Raw genomic sequence first — 23006 nt, forward strand, 5'->3', positions numbered from 1 at the left:
TCAGACAGGCACAGGTGCACAGGGACCACCATGAGGGAACCTGGTGCTCATAAGAGGGGGCCACAGACCCTCTGTCACATGCTGAGCTAGTGCCTGATTCTTCACTACTGGTGCTGGGAATGACACCTCCCCTGGGGGCAGCTCCTTTTCCCATACCTGGCCCCCTCTGGGCCCACACAGGAGACAAAGACTGGACCTGCATCCTGTGGGCCCGAGCCCAGCAGGTACATGTTTGCATTCCTGCCTGGGGCCGCAGGGCCAGCCAGGGGCAGGTGAAGGAATGGGCTGCAGTAGGGGAGCTGGTTTCTTCTCACTTCCACCTTGACCTCCAGCACCAGGGCAGCATCTTCCCCTTCCCTTTGCTTTGCTTCTTCTATCACTGTCTCTCCCTCCCCTGCCTTCATTCCCTTTCTGTGGCCATACCCCTGCCTTCCCCTGCCTGCCTCACTCACCAAACCCCCACCCTGCCCAGCATCCTATCCTGGGAGGTGAGGGTATGTGCAGCTCTACATGGGTATTGTTTGCTATCCTTGAAGCAGAAGGAAAGTCTCAAGGATGTGTTCATGCCTTCACCCGGACCTTCATTGCTATCCCTACCAACAATTCCAGGTAAGTTCTAAGTTATGGGTGGGAAAAACCACACCATCGTGGGGCCAGAATTATAGTACTGTGATGGTGCAGTCCTCAGAGTATTCTTAATATTGGGGAAAGTCAACAGATTGGTTTAAGGATAAGTCTAACCTAGTGTTTAAGAGCATTGACACTTGGGATAGACCTCTTTCTGACTTCAACACTTGCTATCTATATAACATGGGTCAAGACACATGACTTGTCTCTGATTCAATGTCTTCTTCTGAAAACAGAAATTCGAGTGTTGTGCAGAATAAATGCAGTGGAGTTAAGTCTAAAACCCTGGTCAGGCTGGTAGATAGTCCCTCCAAAAGTAGGCAGTGTGGGAGGGATGGAGGCTTCCAGACAAGGAAGCCATGCAGAGTAGGGATATGGAAAGAATCTTGTTTACTGAGTGGCGGTGAGTATAGGATTGTCATTGGTAGTGAGCGATTGTCCATCTCTAGTATTTTCTGAGGGTCAATTTTTCCTCCAGTATATGCATCATGAATGATGAGTTGATTGTGAGGAATGCCAGCCCTGATGAGATCCAGAGCTCTTTCTCCATCCCAATGCTTGCACTGTTTTCCACCTCCATGCCTACCCTCTCCCAGGAGCAGCAGGAAATGGTGAAGGTTTTCTCTACACAGTCTGGGATGAAACTTGAATGGTCTCAAAAGTGAGTGCTGGGTGTGTACAGGAATGGGTTAAACTGGAGACTGGGTGAGTGAATCATGGGAACTAGCAGAAAAGTAAGAAAAATAATTATTGGGATATTTTACTTCCCCCTACAAAATGGGCTCGTAAAAATGTATCCTAATTTTATACTGTAAAGAAATGTTAAAACAGTTTAATGTTCAGCCAACAAAGTCTTGCATGTGGAAAATCCTAAAGAACCCCCCAAGAAAATATCAGTGTTGATCTAAAAATTCCACAAGATTGCATGATAATATATCTATATACATATATTATTTGCATTTCTGTGCACTTGCATTGAACAATCCAAAAAGGAAATTAAGAAACCATTTCCATTATAATAGCATCAGCAAGAAAAAATAACAAAAGATAATGGGAGGTGGAGCAAGATTACAGCCTAATAAGATCCTCCTGTAATCTCTCCCCAAAGATATACCAAGTTGAATAGCTATTAATGCACCAACTACCAGGACAAAAACTAATGAAATCAGGTGAGAGGGCTGATTTACAAAATCAGGTTTTACAAAATCAGAGAGACCTAATTTACAAAAAAAAAAATGCATTGAAGAAGGCAAGAAGGAAGGAGGATTTAAAAATTTAACAAGCTTACAGGATATTAGACAAAGGGGAATGAAGGGAAGGGAGGGGAATAGGAAAAGGAAAGATAGTGGAATGAATCCAAAATAACTTCCCTATGTACTTATATGGATACACCATAGTGAATCCCATCACCATCATGTACATCCATAAGAATGGGGTCCTAACTAGAATAAGATATATTCCATGCTTTTATCAAAATGAATTCTACTGTCATGAATAACTACAAAGAACCAATTTTTTAAAAGGTTGCAGGATAAAAGGCTTATTCTTACCTTCTTCCTCCAACTCCAAGCAGCTCAGAACATAGAGAAGCACCTCCCACTTTGGGGAGGGAGAAAGATGTTCAGGTCTTGGCCTTGAAACCCAGTACCAGGCCTGCCACAGTGAAACCCCACACTATGCAGAGCTCCATGACCCCCTACCACCAGGCCAGTACCCCTGGACTGAACCACTGAAACTACATTAGACAAAGAGACTACCTCCACCTCCCCTCCTCAATTCTTGGGCAGCAGAGTGGAGAGTAGGACTTCACTTGCTGGGGAGCAAGACAGGAAAGCTAGCATAGGGCTTTGTCTCAAGGCCCAGTGCCAGGCCTGCCGTAGTGAGACCAAGCACCCAGTAGAAATTGAAAGTCCCATATGCAGGCCAGAACTCATAGACAGAGCCTCTCGACCAGTCTGGCACCAGGAAAAGACTGTATGTCTGCATGACAGACTTGAGTTTTGACCACATCAGTTCAGCCTTTGAGTGGACCTAGGGAGCATTCATTCTCCTGAGATTGTGCAGGCCCCTGCATTTGTAAGACTCAGGTGGGACCAGCTTGGTACCAACCTTTGTGGCCAAACAACTCTTTCCACCAACAATCCCCAGTACTGGACAGCACAGCTATCACCAGGACAATGCTCACAGACTGGAACCTTAAACTGCCCAATACCAGGCAGATCTGTGTTTCAGTGGGACAGATTGATGTTTCAGCCAGTATTACCACACTGGCTGTGCCATTGGACTGGGTGTACTCCTGAGACTGTGTGGATTCCTCTGGCTATGAGAATCTGCCGCCAGCCCAGCTGAGAGTCAACCCAAGTGGCAAAGTACCTTGAGCAACACTACTCTAACCTTGGGCATTGTAGTGGTGGAAGACCTCATTCACTTCGGGTAGGAAAAAGCAGAAAGCACAGGACATTATTACTAACTATTAGTGCTGAACTGATGAAACTTAACACTGGGCAGATCCTAATAGTCCTCTCCTCAGGCCTGCCTATGAACAGAGCCTCTGGAACAGTTCCAGTGCCAAGGAAAGACATATGTCCCCACTCAATTAGACTTATGTTCCAACTACATTATCTATGGATGGTTCCATCAGTCTTAAGCCATGAGTACTCCTCAGTAATAGCCCATAACATTGTGTGCCTTGATCCTAACCTAGTGTCTCGGTAGTCTTAGTGAGGTGTTGGCTCAGGGTGTGATATAATTTGGTGGTTTTGATGGCCACAGGTGTAACATAGGAGCCTCAGGCTGATTCATCCATGGTGATTGCCTATAGTTTGGAAGAATCTTACAGTGTTAGACTACAGTCCAGTAACTATGGATGAGGGATATAGGCTTAAACACACACATGCCCACACATGGCATTTTACACATCCATAAGGAAGAATGAAGTTTTGTCATTTGCCTGTAAATGGATGAAATGGCAGAACATCATATTAAATGAATTATGCCAGCCTCAGAAAATCAGGGTCATATTTTTCTCTTATATGTGGAACATAGAAAAAAAGAAGGGCAAGGAAATTTTCATGAAAATAGAAGGGAGGCCAGTAGAATAGAGAATGGAGATTTGGATGAGGGACAAGATGCCGCAGTCTGGCTGGGCACAATCAGAAGCCACTTGTCAAAAGAAACTAACTTTATTTTTAGAACCAAACACGCCAAACAAACCAGCCTCTCGGGAAAAACCCTCAGAGCCTCAACTGCCACCACCGGCTTTCCACAAGCCTCTCTCTCCCCCCCCTAGCTTCTTTCCACCTCCCACAATCCTCCTGCTCTTGAGGCCGATTGGCTGGGTCACGTGGGCAGAGCCAAAAAGTCCCCCAATGAGCAGCTCCGTGGTCTGAAAGGGCAGGGAAACAGTCCAATGAGCATCACCGCAGAGGAGCCAATCAGCTAGATGTTGCTGGGGCCGAGGAGCCAATCAGCTAGATGTTGCTGGGGCCGCTGTGAGCCAATCATCAGCCGGCAGCTGGATTGCTGGCAGCTGGAAGTTTGCTGGGGCCCCTTCGGCTGTGGCTCTCAACAACAAGACAAGAGCAAAGGGAGGTACTAGGCAGTGAAATTGAACAAATTATGTTATGTTTATGTATAAATGTATCACAATGATTCCCACCATTTTGTATAATTATAATGCATCAATTCTAATCTTGTGTGTTGCAAGATTAGACTTCTGTTCCAACTACATTACCTATGGATGGTTCCAGCAGTCTTAAGCCATGAGTCCTTAGTATAAATACTAAAACAAATTATTAAAAACTAGTAAGTGATATTAATGTGTTAAGTGATAGGCAATATTGAAAGATATAAAAATAGGATATAAAAATTTTTAAATATGAGGAAAAATGGAATGCAACAGGAGAGTTTTCTTGTGTGTATATTTTCTCCTGTTCTTTTTCCATTTTGTTTCTTTCTCTTCTTATGTTCATGTTAAATTGCTGTCATTCAAGCTAGCTTGATATGATCAGAAGATTTTGTTGGTGAGCCTTATGGTAATAGACAAACAAAAATAAGCAAGAAATCAAAACATACCAGTAAATTCACTTAACCACCAAATAAAACTACAAAAGAGGGAGAAAGAAAGAAAAAAAACTACAAAGAAACTAGAAAACAAGTAAGAACTTAGATATCCATAATTACCTTGAACATAAATGGCTTAAGTTTTCCAATTAAAAGATATAGAGTGGCAGAATGGATTAAAAACAATGGCAATATGTTACTTAAAAGAAACTCATTTCACCTGTAAGGACACACATAGATTGAAAGTGAAGGAATAGAATAAGGTATTCTATGCAAATAGAAGCCAAAATAAAGAAGTATCCATATTTATATTGGAAAATAGAGTTTAAATCAAAAGCAGTAAAATGAAACAAGGAAGGTCATTACATAATGATGAACCAGTCAATTCATCAAGATGAGTGAACAATTCTAGACCACAGATAATCAGGGGGCACTTCTTCTAACTCTTCAAAAAGCAATTAGGTGCCCAGACATGCCAAGGAACTGTGGAACACATCTCTGCCTTGGCTCTGAGATATACCCCCAGTAAGAGATCACTCCATGTTAAATAACTCAGCAAGGAATATTTTTAGAATTTTTAATGTAAGTTTTTTACTTCATTGTTATATTCTTCTGTGTTGGCTTCACAGTTTTCCTCATTTTTTGATATTGCATATTTCCACTTTTATGTATTTTAATGTATTAATTTGATTTACTCTTCTGTGTTTCTCATTGTTTTACTCTGCCCTCTTTTTTTCTCTGTGTCTGCTCACATTGTCTGTTTTAGTCTCTCTTCTGCCTTTTCCTCTGCCTTTTTTGTTAACTTCCTCTTTACTTTTCCTTTTCATGCCCTATATCATTTAATGGAAATCTTTCTTCCTTTAATACTTAATTTTTCACTTTATTCAAAATCAAAAAGAAATAAAAACCTTCCAAAATAAGCATGAACTAAAGGAGTTCATAATCATTAAACTAGCATTGTAGAATATACTCAAAGAATCCTACACAGAGAGGAGCAAGATAAAAATAAGAAAGAATGGAGGAGAAAGAATAAATCACATTAGAAAAATAAATAAGCAGATGAGAAATAGAAATGATTCAAACCTTAGAAATAAAACACAATTACAGGAAGTAACATATACCTCTGTATAATAACAATGAATGTAAATGGTCTTAATTCTTTAAGTACATGACCAGAAATTTTGAAACTGACAGAAGGGAAAAAAAACTGTGGAAACACTTCAATATAGGTGCAGGCAAAACTTCATGAATAGTATCCCTATAACTCAGGAAATAAGAGAAAGAATCAATATATGGGATGGCATCAAACTGAAAGTTTCTGCATATCAAAGAGAACCTACTCAATGGGAGAAACTCTTTGCCAGCTACACCTCCAACAGAGGACTAATATCCAGAACATAGAAAGAACTCAAAAATCTCAACATTAAAAAAATGCAATCAATTAAGAGATGAACTAAACAAATATGTCTCAAAAGGAGAGTACAAATGGCCAATGATTACATGAAAAATATTCAACATTTTTGGCAATCAAGTAAATGTAAATCCAATCCATTTCATTCCAGTTAGAATGGCAACCATCAAGAATACAAATTACAATAAATGCTGGTGAGCATATGGTGAAAAAAGAATCTTATATACTGTTAGTGGGAATGTAAATTACTACAGCCACTATGTAAATTGGTATGGAGGTTCCTCAATAAACTAAAAATAGAACTACCACATTATCCAGCTTTACCACTCCTTGGTATTGATCCAAAAGAATTAAAGTCAGCATATTTTAGAAATGTATACATACCCAAGTTTATAGTAGTACAATTCACAATAGCCAAGTTATGGAACCAACCCAGTATCTGTCTACAGGTGAATGGATAAAGAAAATGTGGTGTATACATGATGGAGTTTTATTCAACCATAAAAAAGAACAAAATTATGTAATTTGCAGGTACATGAGTGGAACTGAGATTATAATTCAAAGTGAAATAAGTCATACTCAAAAAGAAAGCTATCATGTTTTCCCACATCTGTGGAAACTGGAGGAGGAAAATAGGGATGCCATAAAAGTAGAAGAGAGATATGTAGGGTAGAGGAAGAGAATCAGGGGAGCTGAGATGGGATGTTGGGAAGTTATCAGGAAGTGCAGTTGATCAAATTATATATTTATATGTCTACCAATGTGCCACAATGAAATCTACCATTTTGTAAAATTAATATGCACCATACAAATGAATAAATAAATCACCTTTGAAACACAAAATATGTATTATTCAGTATTACACTGAACTCTATTAATAGGTACAAATAATACATACTAATAAAAATAAAATAATTAAAAATAAGAAAAATTTGGGAAAAAATGAAATCAAAATGTCACAGTTACAGATGACATGACCTTCTATGTAGCAAACCCAAAAAACTCAACAAAAAATTAGAACTAATAAATGAATTCATCAAAGTTACAGGATACAAAATCAACATAAAAAATCAATAGTGTTGCTATATACCAGTAGTGACTTATACAGAATAGAAATCAAGAAAGGAATACCTTTTACAATTGCTACAAAAATTAAAAGAACTAGAAATACAGTTAATCAAAGAGGTGAATGATCTCTACAATGATTATTACAAAGCATTTATGAAAGGTGCAGAGGACAAAAGAAAATGGAAAGACATACTGTGTCATGAATTGGAAGAATCAATATTGTTAAAAGGCCCATGCTAACCCTAAGCAATTTATGGATTCAGTGTGATGTCTATTAAAATGTCAATGGAGGGCTGAGGCTGTGGCTCAGTGGTAGCTCATTTGCCTGGAATGTGTGAGGCACTGGGTTCGATCCTCAGCACCACACATAAGTAAATAAAAAAATAAAGGTCCATTGACAACTAAAAAAATATTTTAAAAAATCATTAAAATGTCAATGAAATTCTTCACAGAACTAGAAAAAAACATATAATATTTATATGGTACCACACACACACACATACAAACACAAAAATAGCCAAAGCCATTTTGAGCAAAAAGAACAAAGCAGGAGGCATTATGCTACCTGACTTCAAAACATGGTCTCAGAATAGCCAAAATAGTCTTTAGAGAAAAATTAGTAATCTCATACTTCCCTGTTTCAAAACTTAGTACAAAGTTACTGTAATCAAAACTGCAGGGTGGACTGGGGATGCAGTTCAGTGAGAGTGCTTGTGTACCATAAGAGAGGCCCTGTGTTCAATCCCCAGCACTACAAACCAAAATAAAAATTTAAAAAACTGCATGGTACTGGCATGTGGATAGATATGAAGATCAATGCAATAAAATTGAGAATTCAAAAATAAACCCTGACATTTATGGTCAATTGATTTTTTAAAAATTATTTTTGTTGTTGATAGAACTTTATTTTTATTTATTTATATGTGGTGCTGAGAATCAAACTCAGTACCTCACACATGCTAGGCAGGCACTTTACAACTGAGCTACAACCTTACAATCTTAATTTTTATAATCTTAAAAAAATAATTTTTAAAGAATTTTATAAAAAAATGAAGAATAATCTTCCTTATAACAAATGGTGCATCTATTTGGTGGACAAATAGACAATTATATGTATATAAAATTGTAAGATAAAAAATTTTGAACCCTTCCACTTACCACATACAAAAATTGACTCAAAGGATCAAATATAAAGATCTAAAAGTAACACTAAAACTAAAAAGCTCTGAGAAGGAAATAGAAGTTTATATCCTGATGACCTTGGATTAGGCAATAGTTTCTTTCATCAGTATGATTGATGTTTTTGAACATCCCTATTTTTCTGCTTTGAATTTGGGTGAGCATGAATGTTAGTGACAGACATTTTGGTTTTCACAAGGTCTTTCTTCATCATTACAGTGTTTTTCATTCTGGTACATGCATCCCAGAAAAAGAGCAGCATAGGTTAAGAGATGGCATTTTGTGGCCAGCATGTTTGTTCTATGGTAATAATGAAGATCACCTGTTTTTCTCTCACCGAAGGTGCCTTGAAGACAACGAGTGGAACTACACCAGAGCTGGTCAGGTCTTCATTATGCTTCAGGTGAGACCTGGGGACCAAGAGGGTAAAAAATGTATGTCTGTGGGCCTTCAGTAAAGAAGAGATTGGGTGGATGGAACTCAGGGCACCTAGCTCTTCTGACATTCCAATTCCTTCCCTCCAGACTGAGGGCAAGATCCCAGAAGAGGCCTTCAAACAGTTACCCTGAAAGGAGCCCTTGAATGCCATCCTCCTCTTCATCCACATCATTGTTTCTCTGTCACCAACTTAAGTTTATGATGCTTTGGAGATCTAGCTGACCAAGAAGCCAAAGTTACCTGTAGGCTAGGTAAACATAGCCTTCCAAAGTGCCAGTTGTTCTGTTTTCCCCATTGAAGGTGGCTGCTTATTTTCATAATAAAGACTGATATTGCACTTTACATGTTGTTGTGCCCTGGATTGATCTTCTTTGCCATAGCTGTAAGCCAGTGAGGACTTGGGCACCCCTGCTCCCACCAGAAGTGTGGAGAATAAATTTGGTTCAACACTTGCCTGAAATTTGAAACTGCTAACTGCCAGTCATTAGGAAAGGTCCAACAGAACTGACCACATGATGTGAGATTCTGTGCTATTGTTATTTGAATGTGAAAATAAGTGGCTGAAGGCCTTCAAGAACATGAACAGAGAACATCAGTATCACTTTTGTGAGGGATGCTGTCCTGGCTGTCCTTAAGCAGATCTTTTTAGGCTTTCTTCCATGGGTACTTGTAAATAAATTTTCATGAGAAAGGACACACGTTATATACCATGTTGGCCTTTGATGATGTTGAGACTGTGAGATGCTCTACCCAGTGCTCTTCAGAAGCAAGGATATGACTTGGCACAACAGGAACTTCTCAAAGGATGCTTTCTGGATATCAGGGGCTGTGGATGGATGGAAGGAAGGAAATTAGGTAGGTGAGGGCTCACATATTTTACTTCTTGTTCCTAATCATTGAGCATTTTCATAGACCATACCATGCTTAGCTTTGTGAAAATCACATAGGTAAATGGGAAATGGGCTTTTCCACAGCTTTTCCCACCCTTCCATCTGTCTCCCTACCCAACTTTCCACCCTTTCCTGAAGGTGCTCTGGGAGGAGTTTGCAGTCAGCACCTACAGGGGAAGAATCAGCATGTCTGCCCAGTGCATCCCTCACAGAGCTGATAGCAGGTGCTCAGGGCCATGATCTTGAGTGGCTTTAACCACATGTGTTGTGTTCATTGACAAATAACAACAATGGTGTGGTCCTATAGGACATTCCTAATGACTGGCAGTTAGAAGTTCCAAATGTCATGCAAGTGTTGAACATGCCATCTGCATACTATATTCTTCACACTTCTGGAATGCTTGCACTTTAGAAAACAGGCATAATTTTTTAAATTAAAATAATAGCAGTACAAGATTTTCAAGTTGTTGTCCTATAAATGACATGGGTGAAGCACCACCAGTTGGCAATAATTGCCTGTACTTCTTGGGTGTTTGGCAGAAATAATTTCTTACCACTTGACACTTTTAGATTTTTGATGTATGCTTCCAGTAGGGAGCCAGATATTGAAGTGTGGATTTCTGAAAAATGGGTACTGAGGCAACAGCTGGCATTACATAAAGAATAATGACAACTGTTCTTCCAAATAGGACCTCAGTGGTCAGAGCCAAGCTCCTATAACTCACTAAGCCTTGGCCTTCTCACATTGGGAGCAGAGATTACACCACATACTTCTTGGCCTCATAGGAAGGGATAGAGATGGTCTCACATGGTATTGAACAATCGCAGTGTCTGGCTCAACTCAGGCTCTCTCAGCTACCTGGGTTCCCTAGTAGGTAGGAGCCAGGGAAACCATGGCATGGCTCCTCTACTTCCTCTACCATCAGGCTTCCACATCCTCAAACTCCTTCCCTAGCCAGATCAGAAAACATGGTTTCCTTCCAATCACCCACCTGCCAATTCCCACAGCTACCATTAGGCCCATGCCACCAGGCAAGCAAATGCTAACCCTGAGATGCCCCCCAGGTGAGTTGGTATATAAATATGTACACACACAAACATGCACACACTTCTATCTACAAATTTTCCCTTAGGATATTTCTTGGAAGAGTAAATGATGATTCTAAGTCTATGGTTTCTAATATTGTTACTGAAATTTGTGGTTTGGGGACAGCAGGTACACTTTTATATTGTTTATGAACATCTACTTAAGCATATTTATTTTTAGTGCCCACACAGAACAATTGCATTCTATATACATACATATTTACACATACAAATATTTTATAGAGAGATAAATATTTTATAGAGAGATTCATAATGCAGGTACCCATTTATATCCATTATTGACACAAAGTTGTTTACAATCACACATGCTATCGATTTTATAGGATATATGTGATGATTTTCTTTTATTCTTGACATTTTTAATTTGGGGTTATTTGCATATAGTGTCTGGTGAGAAAACTGATTAGTGTAGGAGTCAGCAAATGGCAGTTGTGGCCAGCAAGGTCCATCTACAGCTCCTCTGTTCATTTTCCTGGGTCCTTAAACTGTCTGCTTAGGGATAAGGTGAGAAGGATGCTGAGACTACAGAACTCACATGAGCTTAGATCTAATAGTGGTATTATTTCCCATATGTCACTTCCCTTCCTGTCCATCACGTACAAAAGCATCAAGTTCATGGACACTTCCAAAAAAGTGCACCTCTTACAAAGGTTACATGTGAGGGTAGGTAGTAGACTTCCGCCCATGACCCATCAGGGCCCAGCAGCCTCTGTGGGGAAGGGGACCCAGGAGTGGCTACAGGAACACCAGGGACAGTGGCCTTGATGATGCTCTTTTCCAGATTCATTCCAATTGTGTGCCTCTCCTCAGAATACCCCTGGGTCCTGCTTATTACTCTTCACTCCTAACTCTGTTCCAAAATCTGTTTCTGAGCTGATCCCCATACTCCTGGGATGTCGCCCATAGCTCCAACCCTCAGCCCTATGCTTAACTGCTGATTATCATTGTAAACATGGATTCCTTTCCTCCTATTTTGCTTCTCAGAAGGCTTAGCATTATTCCCCTCCACACAAACTTCCCCTTCACACATTACCCCTTGTGATTATACCCTCCCATAACCTCTGTACTGGAGAAAACCAGAAGGTAGTTGTGAACCCTTCACTCCCACAGTGAATATACAAAGGCACGAAAGTCAGACCCAGAACAGGAAATGTTAGACACTAGTCCCCACCCTCACCAGAATATAAAAACATAGAGAAAGTTGGGGCTGGGCTTGTGGCTTAGTGGTAGAGTGCTCACCTAGCATGCACAAGGCACCAGGTTCCATCCTCAGCACCACATAAATATAAAATAAAGATATTGTGTCCACCTAAAGCTTAAGAATAAATATTAAAAAAAAAACATAGAGAAAGTGTCTGGGTGTTTTTAGCATCCTAAACTGCATCAAAGGAATGTGATGATGAAATGGTAGGAAGGCATACTTTCTGGGGGTTGGGAAAGTTGTGCCAAGGCCTTAAAATCTACATTTGTAACAGGATCCAGGTGTGATACTTAATTTTATAGGTCAATTTGGGTAGGTGACAATACTCAGATATTTGGTCGAACATTTTTAATGTTTCTGTGATGGCCTTTTTAGATGAAATCAGCACTTAAATCAGCAGGCCTTGAGTAAAGCAGATTACCCTGCCTAGTATGGATGGGCCTCATCCAACCTCCTTCAAAGATATTGAAGGAAGAAATGACTGATTTACCCCAAGGAAGAGAGAATTCTGCTACAGACTGCCTCCAATTGGAGCTGTTTGTTGGGTGTTCAGTCTGCTGGACTTCTCTGCAGATTTGGGACGTTCCTGGCTTCATTCTTTCATGAGCAAACTCCCAATAAATACACACACACACACACACACACACACACACACACACACACACACCTTATTGGTTTTGTTTCTCTGGAGAACCCTAATAAACCAAGTAATTCTGAAGGTGCTATTTAATGGCTTGTACTTTGAGTAACAGGTAATTAGAGAATATCTGGCATGTGGGCACATGGCCTGACTCATCTATAATAATATTCATTGTTGTATTGTTTGTGAAAGAATGAAAAAACAAAACATCCATCAAAGTTATCCAAATAATACATTGAGATGAATTCTTTGAGTATAATATTACATAGCAGAGAGAAAGAATGTCCCAGACCTATAAGAATAAGGAGATTATCTATCTATCTATCTATCTAGATATCTCAGAAAATGTAATGTTAAATAAAATTATCAAATGAAAGATAAGAACACCTACAGTATGAAATAAATAAATAAATATAAAACATATACATATAACATTTTAAGGATCTTTTCATTCACAATACAAATATAAAGCAACTTGTGGAGAGGATGAACAACTTATTCTGGTTATGTTATATCTTCAGGGTAAAGGAAAAGACAATGTACAATTTAGGGGAAGGGCCCAAAGCATTTGTCAAGTTTATTACTTAGTATGAGTACTGGGTACCTAAACCTTCATTTTATAGCTCTCTGTAACACTTGTATATTTGGTATGTTTGATAAGTATCAAAGATTTTAGAGGTTAGTTTTTATTATAAATATGATGTATACTCATTTTACCAACTGATTAAAATATGGTTCATTATACAATAACCAGCACTCCCACCATCACTGAAAAAAAAAACATTAATATTTGTTGTGTTTCATTCCTTTATTTTTTTGTTTCTTTGAATATGTGCTAATACATGGTATATATATTACATCCAAATTTCATGGAACCAAGATATATATGTAATTTTATGCTATCCTTGTCCTGTTGACTTTTAATATTAAATCATGTGACATGGGAAAAATATTGAGTTTTGATTTTTATGCACCTGTCCAATTTCTTGAACTATGCCTCTGAATGCACTGGATGGCAATGTACATCAACCAGTCTGTTCTCAACAATGATGAAATTGCCACACTACCAAATAATTGCACTACCTGGCAATGCAAACCCCAATGATTTATCTTTTGAATGGCTGGGAGGGATCATGATAATCATAATGAATGATGCAAGCATACACTTAATATTAGAAGGTGCTAGACATTGCTCTGATTGCCTTCAATGTAGTCATTCTTTTAATTATCATCACAACCCCAAGGGGGCAGGTACCATTACAATTCCCCTTTAGCACAAGAGGAATTTTTGTTTTGTTTTATAATAAATGTAATGTATACTTGTTGTACAGAGAGTAAAGAAAGTAAATTACTTATTCAAGATCACAAATCCCACAACAGAGGGTTCCTAGGTCAAATCCCTCTGTCTCATCCCAAATCTTGCACCCCTAACAACTGTTTTTAATTTGAGTGTTCTTCTGTGTTAAAGCTGAGGCCAATGTAGAAGGGGCTCACCCAAGATCCTGTGGTTTTGCAGTGGGCACGGATATTATTTTGTTCACATTTATATTCTTATCTAAAAAGTCTTAGATGGAAATTGTTCAAACAAGGAGGAAAATAAGGGGACAAGAAATTACCTAAAATAAAACTGTGAGAAGTTAAGCAAATTTCCTGGAGAAAGAATCTTGTCAATTAATTATCAGGAATTCAAAACCTGTAATTACACAGAGCCAATATTTTTATGCTCTGTTATCTTGGAAGACAATCAATGAACTTAGGAGTATTGATTAGGATTTTCTTTAATGATGAGCTTTACTGCTTATCTATCATCTACCCATTTACCTATCATCTACCTAGAAATTACTAAATGCATAGCAAAATTTAAAAATTCAAAGTATATAAAATATTTGCAACTTTTACTACAGATATGAAGTTAATATCCTCAAACTCATAACAGAGAAATAGGCCAAAACTTACAACAGGGAATGCACATAAAATGTAATATAAAACCCCAATAAAACTCTTGAAAACATACCCAATGATAGAACTGATTAAATGCTAAATAAGCTCTCAGACTACATGAAATAGGTAAATATCAACACAATATTTATAGGGCAGTCACAAGTTTATAAAAGAATATTGGACTTAACATTTGAATAAATATATCTGTATTATATTAAGTTATACACAAAAATCAGATGAATATACATCAAATTATTATTCATATTTTCTGTTGGGGTGGAAGGGCAGGCAGGATGATTAATATCCTGAGGCTTGCATTTGGCAAAATGAATTAACCCCCAAATATCTTTTCGAAATACTGATTATGAAATACTCTTCAATAAACAATGATTACCCCATTCTGAAATAACCATTTATTTCTTCTTTATTCTTTTAAAATATATAATTCATAGTAAGAGATACTGTATTTAAGTGGCTACAACCCTGTTCATATCTCACAGTGTTGGTGAGCAAAACTGTCTAGGGTCATAACAAAGAGGTCACAATGTACACAAGTGTAATATTCCTAGAGCAGTGGTCAGGATCTCAAAAGTAAGTAATACCAGTATATGTCATCTCCTTTATACACATCTCAGCAGTGATAAGTCCAGTATGAATGTTCAGAGTACCCCTTCCCAGGAGACCATTCATAAAGTGTCTGTTCATATTAGGATACTAGAAAAAGTGCTTGAATTGGACACATTTGTAACATAATTTACAGACATAATTAATCTGCCTGACATAGGGAAATTTGACTAGCCAAAAGAGTCACGTTCACCTATGACAACAGGTAATTTTAAAAAGAAAAATGAATGGCAATCGACATATGTTAAATTGCTCAAACACACCAAAACTTCAAGAAATATAATAAAAGCACTGAGATATATAAATATATAAGCAAAATACAGAACATGCTGTACAAAGAGATCTGATTTTTGAAGAATACATATTTTCATAAGAATATACATATTTTTTAAAAAACTATTTTTGATTGTAGTTGAACCCAATACCTTTGTTTTATTTCTTTTTATGTGGTACTGAGGATCAAACCCAGGGCTTCACATGTGCTAGGCAAAAGCTTTACCACTGAGCCACAACCCCAGCCCCTATTATTATATTTTTAAATATAAAGAAACCCACATGAACATCTGGAAAGTATTTAAAAATCAATTGAGTGAGTATTTTGAGGCAAGATACAATAAGGTAGAAGGCAAAGATAATGCCTCCTTTACATTTATCCTTCCGCAGTTTTGCCAAAGGCTGAGAGAACACTTACACAGAATTTTAATTAGCAAATTACTAAGATAAAACTATGCCAGCATATGATAAAACTGATTGTAGTTTGATTTCTAAAACTAATGCTGCAAAAATATATGGATAGTAAAAGATGCTAAATATATTGTAACATAAAAAGGAGCTTGATATTTATAACCACACATGCACATTAACTTAACTACATTGAATCTGAGAGAGGGGGCTAAGGAAATATTGTATCACAAGATTAAATGTCTGTGGGCCCTGTCTGCATCATCACCTAATGCTTCCTTTGTCATACAACTTCCAGAAAGTTTCTCCTCTGAGCTTCCATGAGGATAGTCCTCTTTCTCCCCCTCTATATTTCCTAAGTCCCTTTTTAAAATTTGTTCTTTTTAGATATACAAGACAGCAGAGTGTATTTTGACATATTATACATACATGGAGTATAACTTACTCTAATTCTAGGACTCTTGGAGGCAAGAATAGCCAGGGTGCCAAGCTGCAATTCTAAGTTTGATCACCAGATGGCACTGACCACCAATTTCAATCTTATTTTTCCATGTAAAGATATTCATTTGGTAAAACCAACAAATTCTACTTTGGAAGTTATGAAAAAAAGTGAAATAAAATAATTATTAATTAATTAACTCAGCAATTAACACTTTACATTTGCTACATTATTTAAAGAGTTTTCAGAGTATGGGTCTCAAATTTCAGTTTACATCAGAATCACATGATAGGCTTATTAAAGGATTGCTAGAACTCATCCCAAGAATTTCTGATTCAGCAGTTCTGGAATGGAGCCTAAGAATTAGTATTTTCTAGAAAGTTTCCAGCTGTTGCTGGTGGTGGTGTGAGGACTACACTTTGAAAACCACCAATGCAGATCAACAAACAAAACAGTATTTAGTCTTTACAGAGTATTTAGAGAATCATACTGTGTTGAGAGTGCTAGTGGGGGTACATGATTTTGGGTTGAGGCAATGGAGTTGCAGTGTGCAGTGGGACTACAGACTGAAGCAGTGAATGTTGTAATGTCACTCTCTCTAAAGTATGAGGGGACCAGTCATAGATGAATAGGACAGCATAGATCCCCCACGTGGACATTGGTAATTTCATCATGAGTCCAACACCAGGAAGCCCTGTGGGTGAGGGATTAAGCTCCAGTCTCCCAAGATAGACAGCTTGAAGCATAGGATTTATAGTAAATATCCAGACCACACTCATCCTAGTCCCAGCCTAGGATGGCATCTAACTCAGCTGTTCTTTCCATTCCATCTCCCAACATGGTGATTTTTATTGGTTAAAAATTAAACCCATTTTATAGGATCTGTTTATTATTACAAAAGTATCCAAACTCATTTTGGACCATATGGAAAATGCTGTTAAAGACAGAGAAAATGAAAATATAATTAACCAATACTCCAGCCTCTTCATGGTTAACATTTTGGCATTTTTTGTTATGGTACTTTTCCTATACTTCTGTGTGTGTGTGTGTGTGTGTGTGTGTGTGTGTGTATCTCCACAAAGATAATTCCATTTCCGAGGAATAACCTTCTAATTCTGGGGAAGTGATGTAATTACAATCAGGTCAGGTCACAGGTGTTCCCTTACTGTAGCCTTCTCTCCTGTAGATCTGCTATTAGGATTGGTTCCCTGTACTGTCACTTCCTTGAAAGGGAATCTACTCTTATACCTTTTTTTTAAGCATTCTTTTTTTGACCTTTATTTTACTTATTTATTTTTATGTGGTGCTGAGGATCGAAACCAGTGCCTCACACATGCTAGGCAAGTGCTCTACCACTGAGCCACAACCCCAGCCCCTTCTCTTATATCTCTTACAGTCTTTCTTCTCTTACAACATAAAAGGCAAAATGCCAAGGGCAGGAAAGCATGTTAGATGACAGAAAATGGTGTGACAATTTTTTGTTGTCTTCCCAAGCCCCTTAGGTAATTTATCCTACAAAACTAGAGTCATCATGGCTAATACATCAAGAGAGTTTGCACATATTTGCCTCCCTACTTTCAGGGTCCCAATTTCTGAGAGTTATGCTATTTAGTTTCTATCACAGTCATCTCTATTGCATGAGAGAGAAGGCAGGGTCGGGCAGAGACAGTAATCAGTAAAGCCTCCATGTTTTTTTTTTTGTTTGTTTGTTTCTCCAAAACAACTGTGTGAAGAAAGCACCCTTATTTCCAATTCACTGATGATCAGCATCAAGATTGCCAAGGATAAACCACATTTCTAGGAAAATGGCAAATAAGAGATTCAGCCTTTTCACCTCCACATGGTATTCCCAGCAGCCTTCATTGCGGAGGATAGCTTCCAGAGAATATGAACTGGCCATTGTAAACTTTTATGGTTTTGTTCCTGAATTATGCCATGCACATAGTGTATGTGCACATAGACTCTGAAACCCAAGCTTTGCCCACTGTGTTGTCTTCCTGGGCTTTGAATAATCTCTACCTTAAATCTTCCCAGAAAGTGGCAATCTCTGCACTCCTCCAATTCTTTGAAACTTTGACAATGAACTATATTGTTTTCTTCATTATAAAAATCAATTACATTTAAAATTTAAAAGATATATAAAAATTGTGGGGGAAATTTTCACATATACCTCAGAAAACACTTTGTATATCAGAGACTTTTAACCAAGAGAAAGAAAAATACATAAAAATGTAAATCTCATAAAAAATTATGGGAATGCAATTAAACTATGACGTGTCCAACAAAAATGAACACAAAAATAAAAGTCAAAGTAACTTTATCCTGAGCTAACAATGGTAAGTTGCATATACAGTTTAGAGTCATCACATTTTTATAATATATGTGTGTATACATCTATACATGTATTCCCATATAAATATATTCTCACAAACATTTTCTTTTGGAGAAAAAAATCATCAACATATTATGCCCCGCATGATTAACAACGGATATCTTAGGTAGGAGAGAGGAAGTAGATACAGGATTATTTTACTTTCCACATGTACAAGTCTTATTGTTTGATTTCTTTCAATTGCAAACATATTTTAGCTTTGTAACTTAGGAAAGTAACAGATAAATTTTGTAAGTGAGGAAAAAAAACTTGTTATGATTTGACTTCAGAACTAATTTCATATAAATCTACTAGCCTGCAAAAGAATTCATAGTTAACAGTTTATTTTTTAAAAGGCAAATTACATGCCATATGTACAGTATGTTCAGTTACATTAATTGTTGATAATAACAGATATGTATGAGTAGGTTCATGTTATAAAGCAAATGTGTCTAAAAGGATATGACCAAGAATACAAAATAACCTCCCTCATCTACACACAGGCACATGAGTGTGTGCGCACGCACACACACACACTCACACACACACACAACTCCTTCAGATACACTAACACTGTTCTCTTTTCATGAGACAGGAATGGAACTTCCTGCCAGGAGCTGTGAGCCAGGCAGCAACTGATTCTGCAGGAAAGGCTGCCTGTGTCATTCAAGTCTCCAGCAAGCCTGGTTTGTGGGGTCAGGTCTTAGGCTGGTTTTGAACTCCTGATTCCCCTGCCTTAGTCTCCCAAGCTGCTGGGATTACAGGCATGCACCATCACTTCCAGATCTTGAGACTATTTTTTAGCATACGTTTCCTAATGGAGTTTGAAAGAGGAGAGGAGATATATGCATTTCCTTTTATTATTTAATGCGTTATCCTGTCAGATTCCCTCCCTCTCCCGATTCCTTGCATAAGGGCCTCCAAGATATCCAGAGTTGTAGTTCTAACTTTGACCAACTGGTGGCAACAGGTTCACTAGTCTATCTTTGCTGCAATAGAAAAGCATCGATTTTTGCAGAGATTAAAAAAATGCAATGAATATTCCTAAATATATTTAAAATTTTCACACGGGGAGACAAAACTAAAAGTGTCTATGCAATTTCATTTGTTGATAACGACTCCCAGAGCTGAGTCGTTCACTATCTTTTGTTTATTCAGTACACATTCATGGGGCACCGCCAGGTGGAGTCTATTTGTCCACCTCGTTCTTATCTCTGATGCCCAGTTACCCATTTCCAACTTCTTATAAACATGTTCCCTTGAAGAAAGATGACTGCACTTCCTTTCTGCACGTTACAGTGAACGTGTATTTCTCTGTTACACTGAAGAGTAAAAAATTAGACAGGATAAAGCATTAAATAATAAAAGGAAGTGCATATATCTCCTCTCCTCTTTCAAACTCCATCAGGAAACATATGCTAAGAAATTGTCCCAAGATATGAAAGTGATGATGCACGCCTGTAATCCTAGCAGCTTGGGAGGCTAAGGCAGGAGATTCAGAAGTTCAAAGCCAGCTCAGCAATTTAGGGAGCTCTAAGCAACTCAGTGAGACCCTAAATACAAAAAAGGGCTGGGATGTGGCTCAGTGATTAAGTACCCCGAGTTCAATCCCCAGTACCAAAAAAAAAAAAGTCCCAAGATCATAAATTACATAAGTGTTTGTACAGTGCATGTCTTGTGTATCTTTAATATAGTTATGCTATTTATTTTACACCCAAATACCTTCATTTATGGAAGGAAGGATTCTGGGAATTGCAATTCTGATATCTTAAAGGCCATATAGTACATTCCAGACACTTTGTATAATTTCTCTGATATTCTCCTTTAAAATGCGGTTAGGCAGAATTTTTGCTACTTAGCAATAATCTATTTCTCATGTCATTATTTTACATTTATTTTGACATATATTATATATATGCATATATGACAATAAAGAGGTAATGTACTAGTTTTGAAAACATTGTGGTGATTAAAGAGTTGGCGACCCAGCAAAAAGGTCATGGCCAATATCTGTTATACCTCAGCATTCGTGAGTGTAGGGAGCTGCTTACCACCACAGGGACAAACTACCACTGTTCCTTGTCTGTCCACTCCACAAACACCCACATGCCCAAACCTGGTAATGCAGAATGTCAAAATGCAGGACAAGGTCAACCAGAAAAACTCTGTGTATTCTCAACAAGACACAGATAGTGAAGATGCATACGGAGCCAATGAAGACAATCTGTAAAGTCACGCAGAGATAAAGGTGCTACATAGTTTTGTACATCTGAGTGCATGGTGGGCAAACTTTGGCACCACTGTGCTAAAAGATTATCAAATCAGAATTCTCAGTTTATTGCTCAGTGTGTAAGTTCATCTTTTCAACCGAAAAGTCTATTGCCTTTCCATGTAGACATTCACCTCTTCACTTTAAAATAACACCCTCTGTCAAATCATTTCTTTTCCCAGTGTGTGAAAATGGATTGTCTCAACAGGAGAACAAGTATTCTTTTGTATTCAGTCATATTTATTTTGAGAGCTTAAATCAGAGTATTTACAATGGTTCTGAGACTTTTTTTGTCACACATTCCTTATCTAGGAATCAAAGCAACCTAATTTTGTTCTTAATTTGTATGATTTGAATTTACACTATCCATAAACAAACATATTGTTGTGCAGTCTCATATTGGTGCTTGGATTAAAATAAAAATATTGAATTTTGAGAAAAATCATTCAGTAGGAAATTATGTATTCTGTATGCTTTCTGCCTAGTTTTGACAAAGAGATATTTTCCATTGGTGGGTATCTTTTCAAAGTCAAATGATAAGTAGATTTCTCTCTCTTGAAACACTATCCACATATTAGCAGATAAAACTTCACAAATGCTGTTAAACTGAGTACTGTTTTTTTCACATTAATAGGATTTAAAAAATAGTATTCAAAGCTCAGCAAAGACTAGTAGTAATATTCTGAGTCCTAGACATCCGGTTGACATTTCCTCCTTCACTATGTGAAGTTGTAACTGAGATTTGCATGAAGAAAAGACTACTTACTCCCTGTCTTCTCTGTGAAATATGTTCTATGCCCAGGGTTTCTTGATGTATGGAATTTAGATCATTACTCATTGCCATAAGAGATCACGATCATACAACAACAATCCATATAAACTGAAAATCCCTGTAAGATAAAATAAACTGGTATTAGTGTGGCAGGCAAAAACAGCTGTTCTTATTTTAGGAAGGCTCTTGGGGCCTGACCATAGTGTCCCCATTTTTCTCATTGGATATTATATTTAACCTTGATCGTTGAGACTTTTTGGTAAACATTTCCATTAATGTCCATAATAAATCAAGTAATAAATAACTTCTCGTTTCCTATATCTGGACAAAGCATGTAAGGTCAGTTTCTTTGTGTTTTTGCTCTTGATTTAATTCCCTTTTTTTCTACTTTTAAATCTTTTATTGGACTTTGTTTATATAAAGATACTTGTGAAATATTAATCATATCTCTTTCATTTTGATTTTATTTATCTGGTTTTAGATGTTATATCTTTCAATAAATATCAGTTTACAACAATTAGAAGGTAAAAACTGATGATTCAAGGGATACAATTTTGTCTACACACTGTTTAATTTTTAGATAGTTGCTAATATGTAAAAATTGGAAGATCTCTCTCTCTCTCTCTCTCTCTCTCTCTCTCTCTCACACACACACACACACACACACACACACACACACACACCTCCCTGCCTTATCTTGAAAAGTGAAAAGTTCGGCCACATGGGAGGAATACCTTCCCACATGCCCTCAAGGAAAAGGACTGACTGGAGCTGAGTAGCATCTTCTTTATCCTGTTCACCACTATACTTCCGTCTCCTATTGTACGACTGCCCAAATGACACAGAATGCTGTTTTTTATTGTACTATTATTACTATAGCTTTTCTTACAGTAAAGAGAAAAAATGAACTATTTCGGGCCAAAATAGTATATTTTAAATATTCTCACCATAAAAAGTAAGTAGTTGAATCCATAAATATGTTAGTTTGATTTAATTATTCCACAATGTATACATATATCAAAACATCATGTTGTACCCCATAAATATATACAATTAGTATTTGTCAATTAAAAATAAAATTTGTAAATGGACAAAAGAAGACTAGAGAGAGCACTTACTTGTGGTAGCAATGGATTTTCCTATGTTTTTAATATCTGTCTGCTTCCATTATTTACACAATCAATTTAGCTTCTGTGTGCCCCACACAACCCTTCTGAGAATATGATAAGTACATACATTTTAGCATTTTGAAACAAATAAAAGCATATTTGAAGCAACATTTAATG

The 23006-nt window shown here is 37.5% G+C and overlaps 1 protein-coding gene across 1 annotated transcript in view; it reads left to right on the forward strand.

The window, feature by feature from the left end:
- The window catches only part of LOC114091306 (nuclear RNA export factor 2-like), a 31938-nt gene extending 22947 nt beyond the window's left edge, over positions 1-8991 (forward strand). Inside the window, 5 exon segments of the mRNA XM_071606075.1 lie at positions 181-224; positions 537-609; positions 1106-1288; positions 8690-8750; positions 8872-8991. Of these exon segments, the coding sequence (XP_071462176.1) occupies positions 181-224; positions 537-609; positions 1106-1288; positions 8690-8750; positions 8872-8916 (406 nt within the window). The 3' untranslated portion in view covers positions 8917-8991.
- The last annotated feature ends 14015 nt before the right edge of the window (positions 8992-23006 follow it).

The sequence above is a fragment of the Marmota flaviventris genome, chromosome X, assembly GCF_047511675.1.
Source record: "Marmota flaviventris isolate mMarFla1 chromosome X, mMarFla1.hap1, whole genome shotgun sequence".
NCBI lineage: Eukaryota > Metazoa > Chordata > Mammalia > Rodentia > Sciuridae > Marmota > Marmota flaviventris.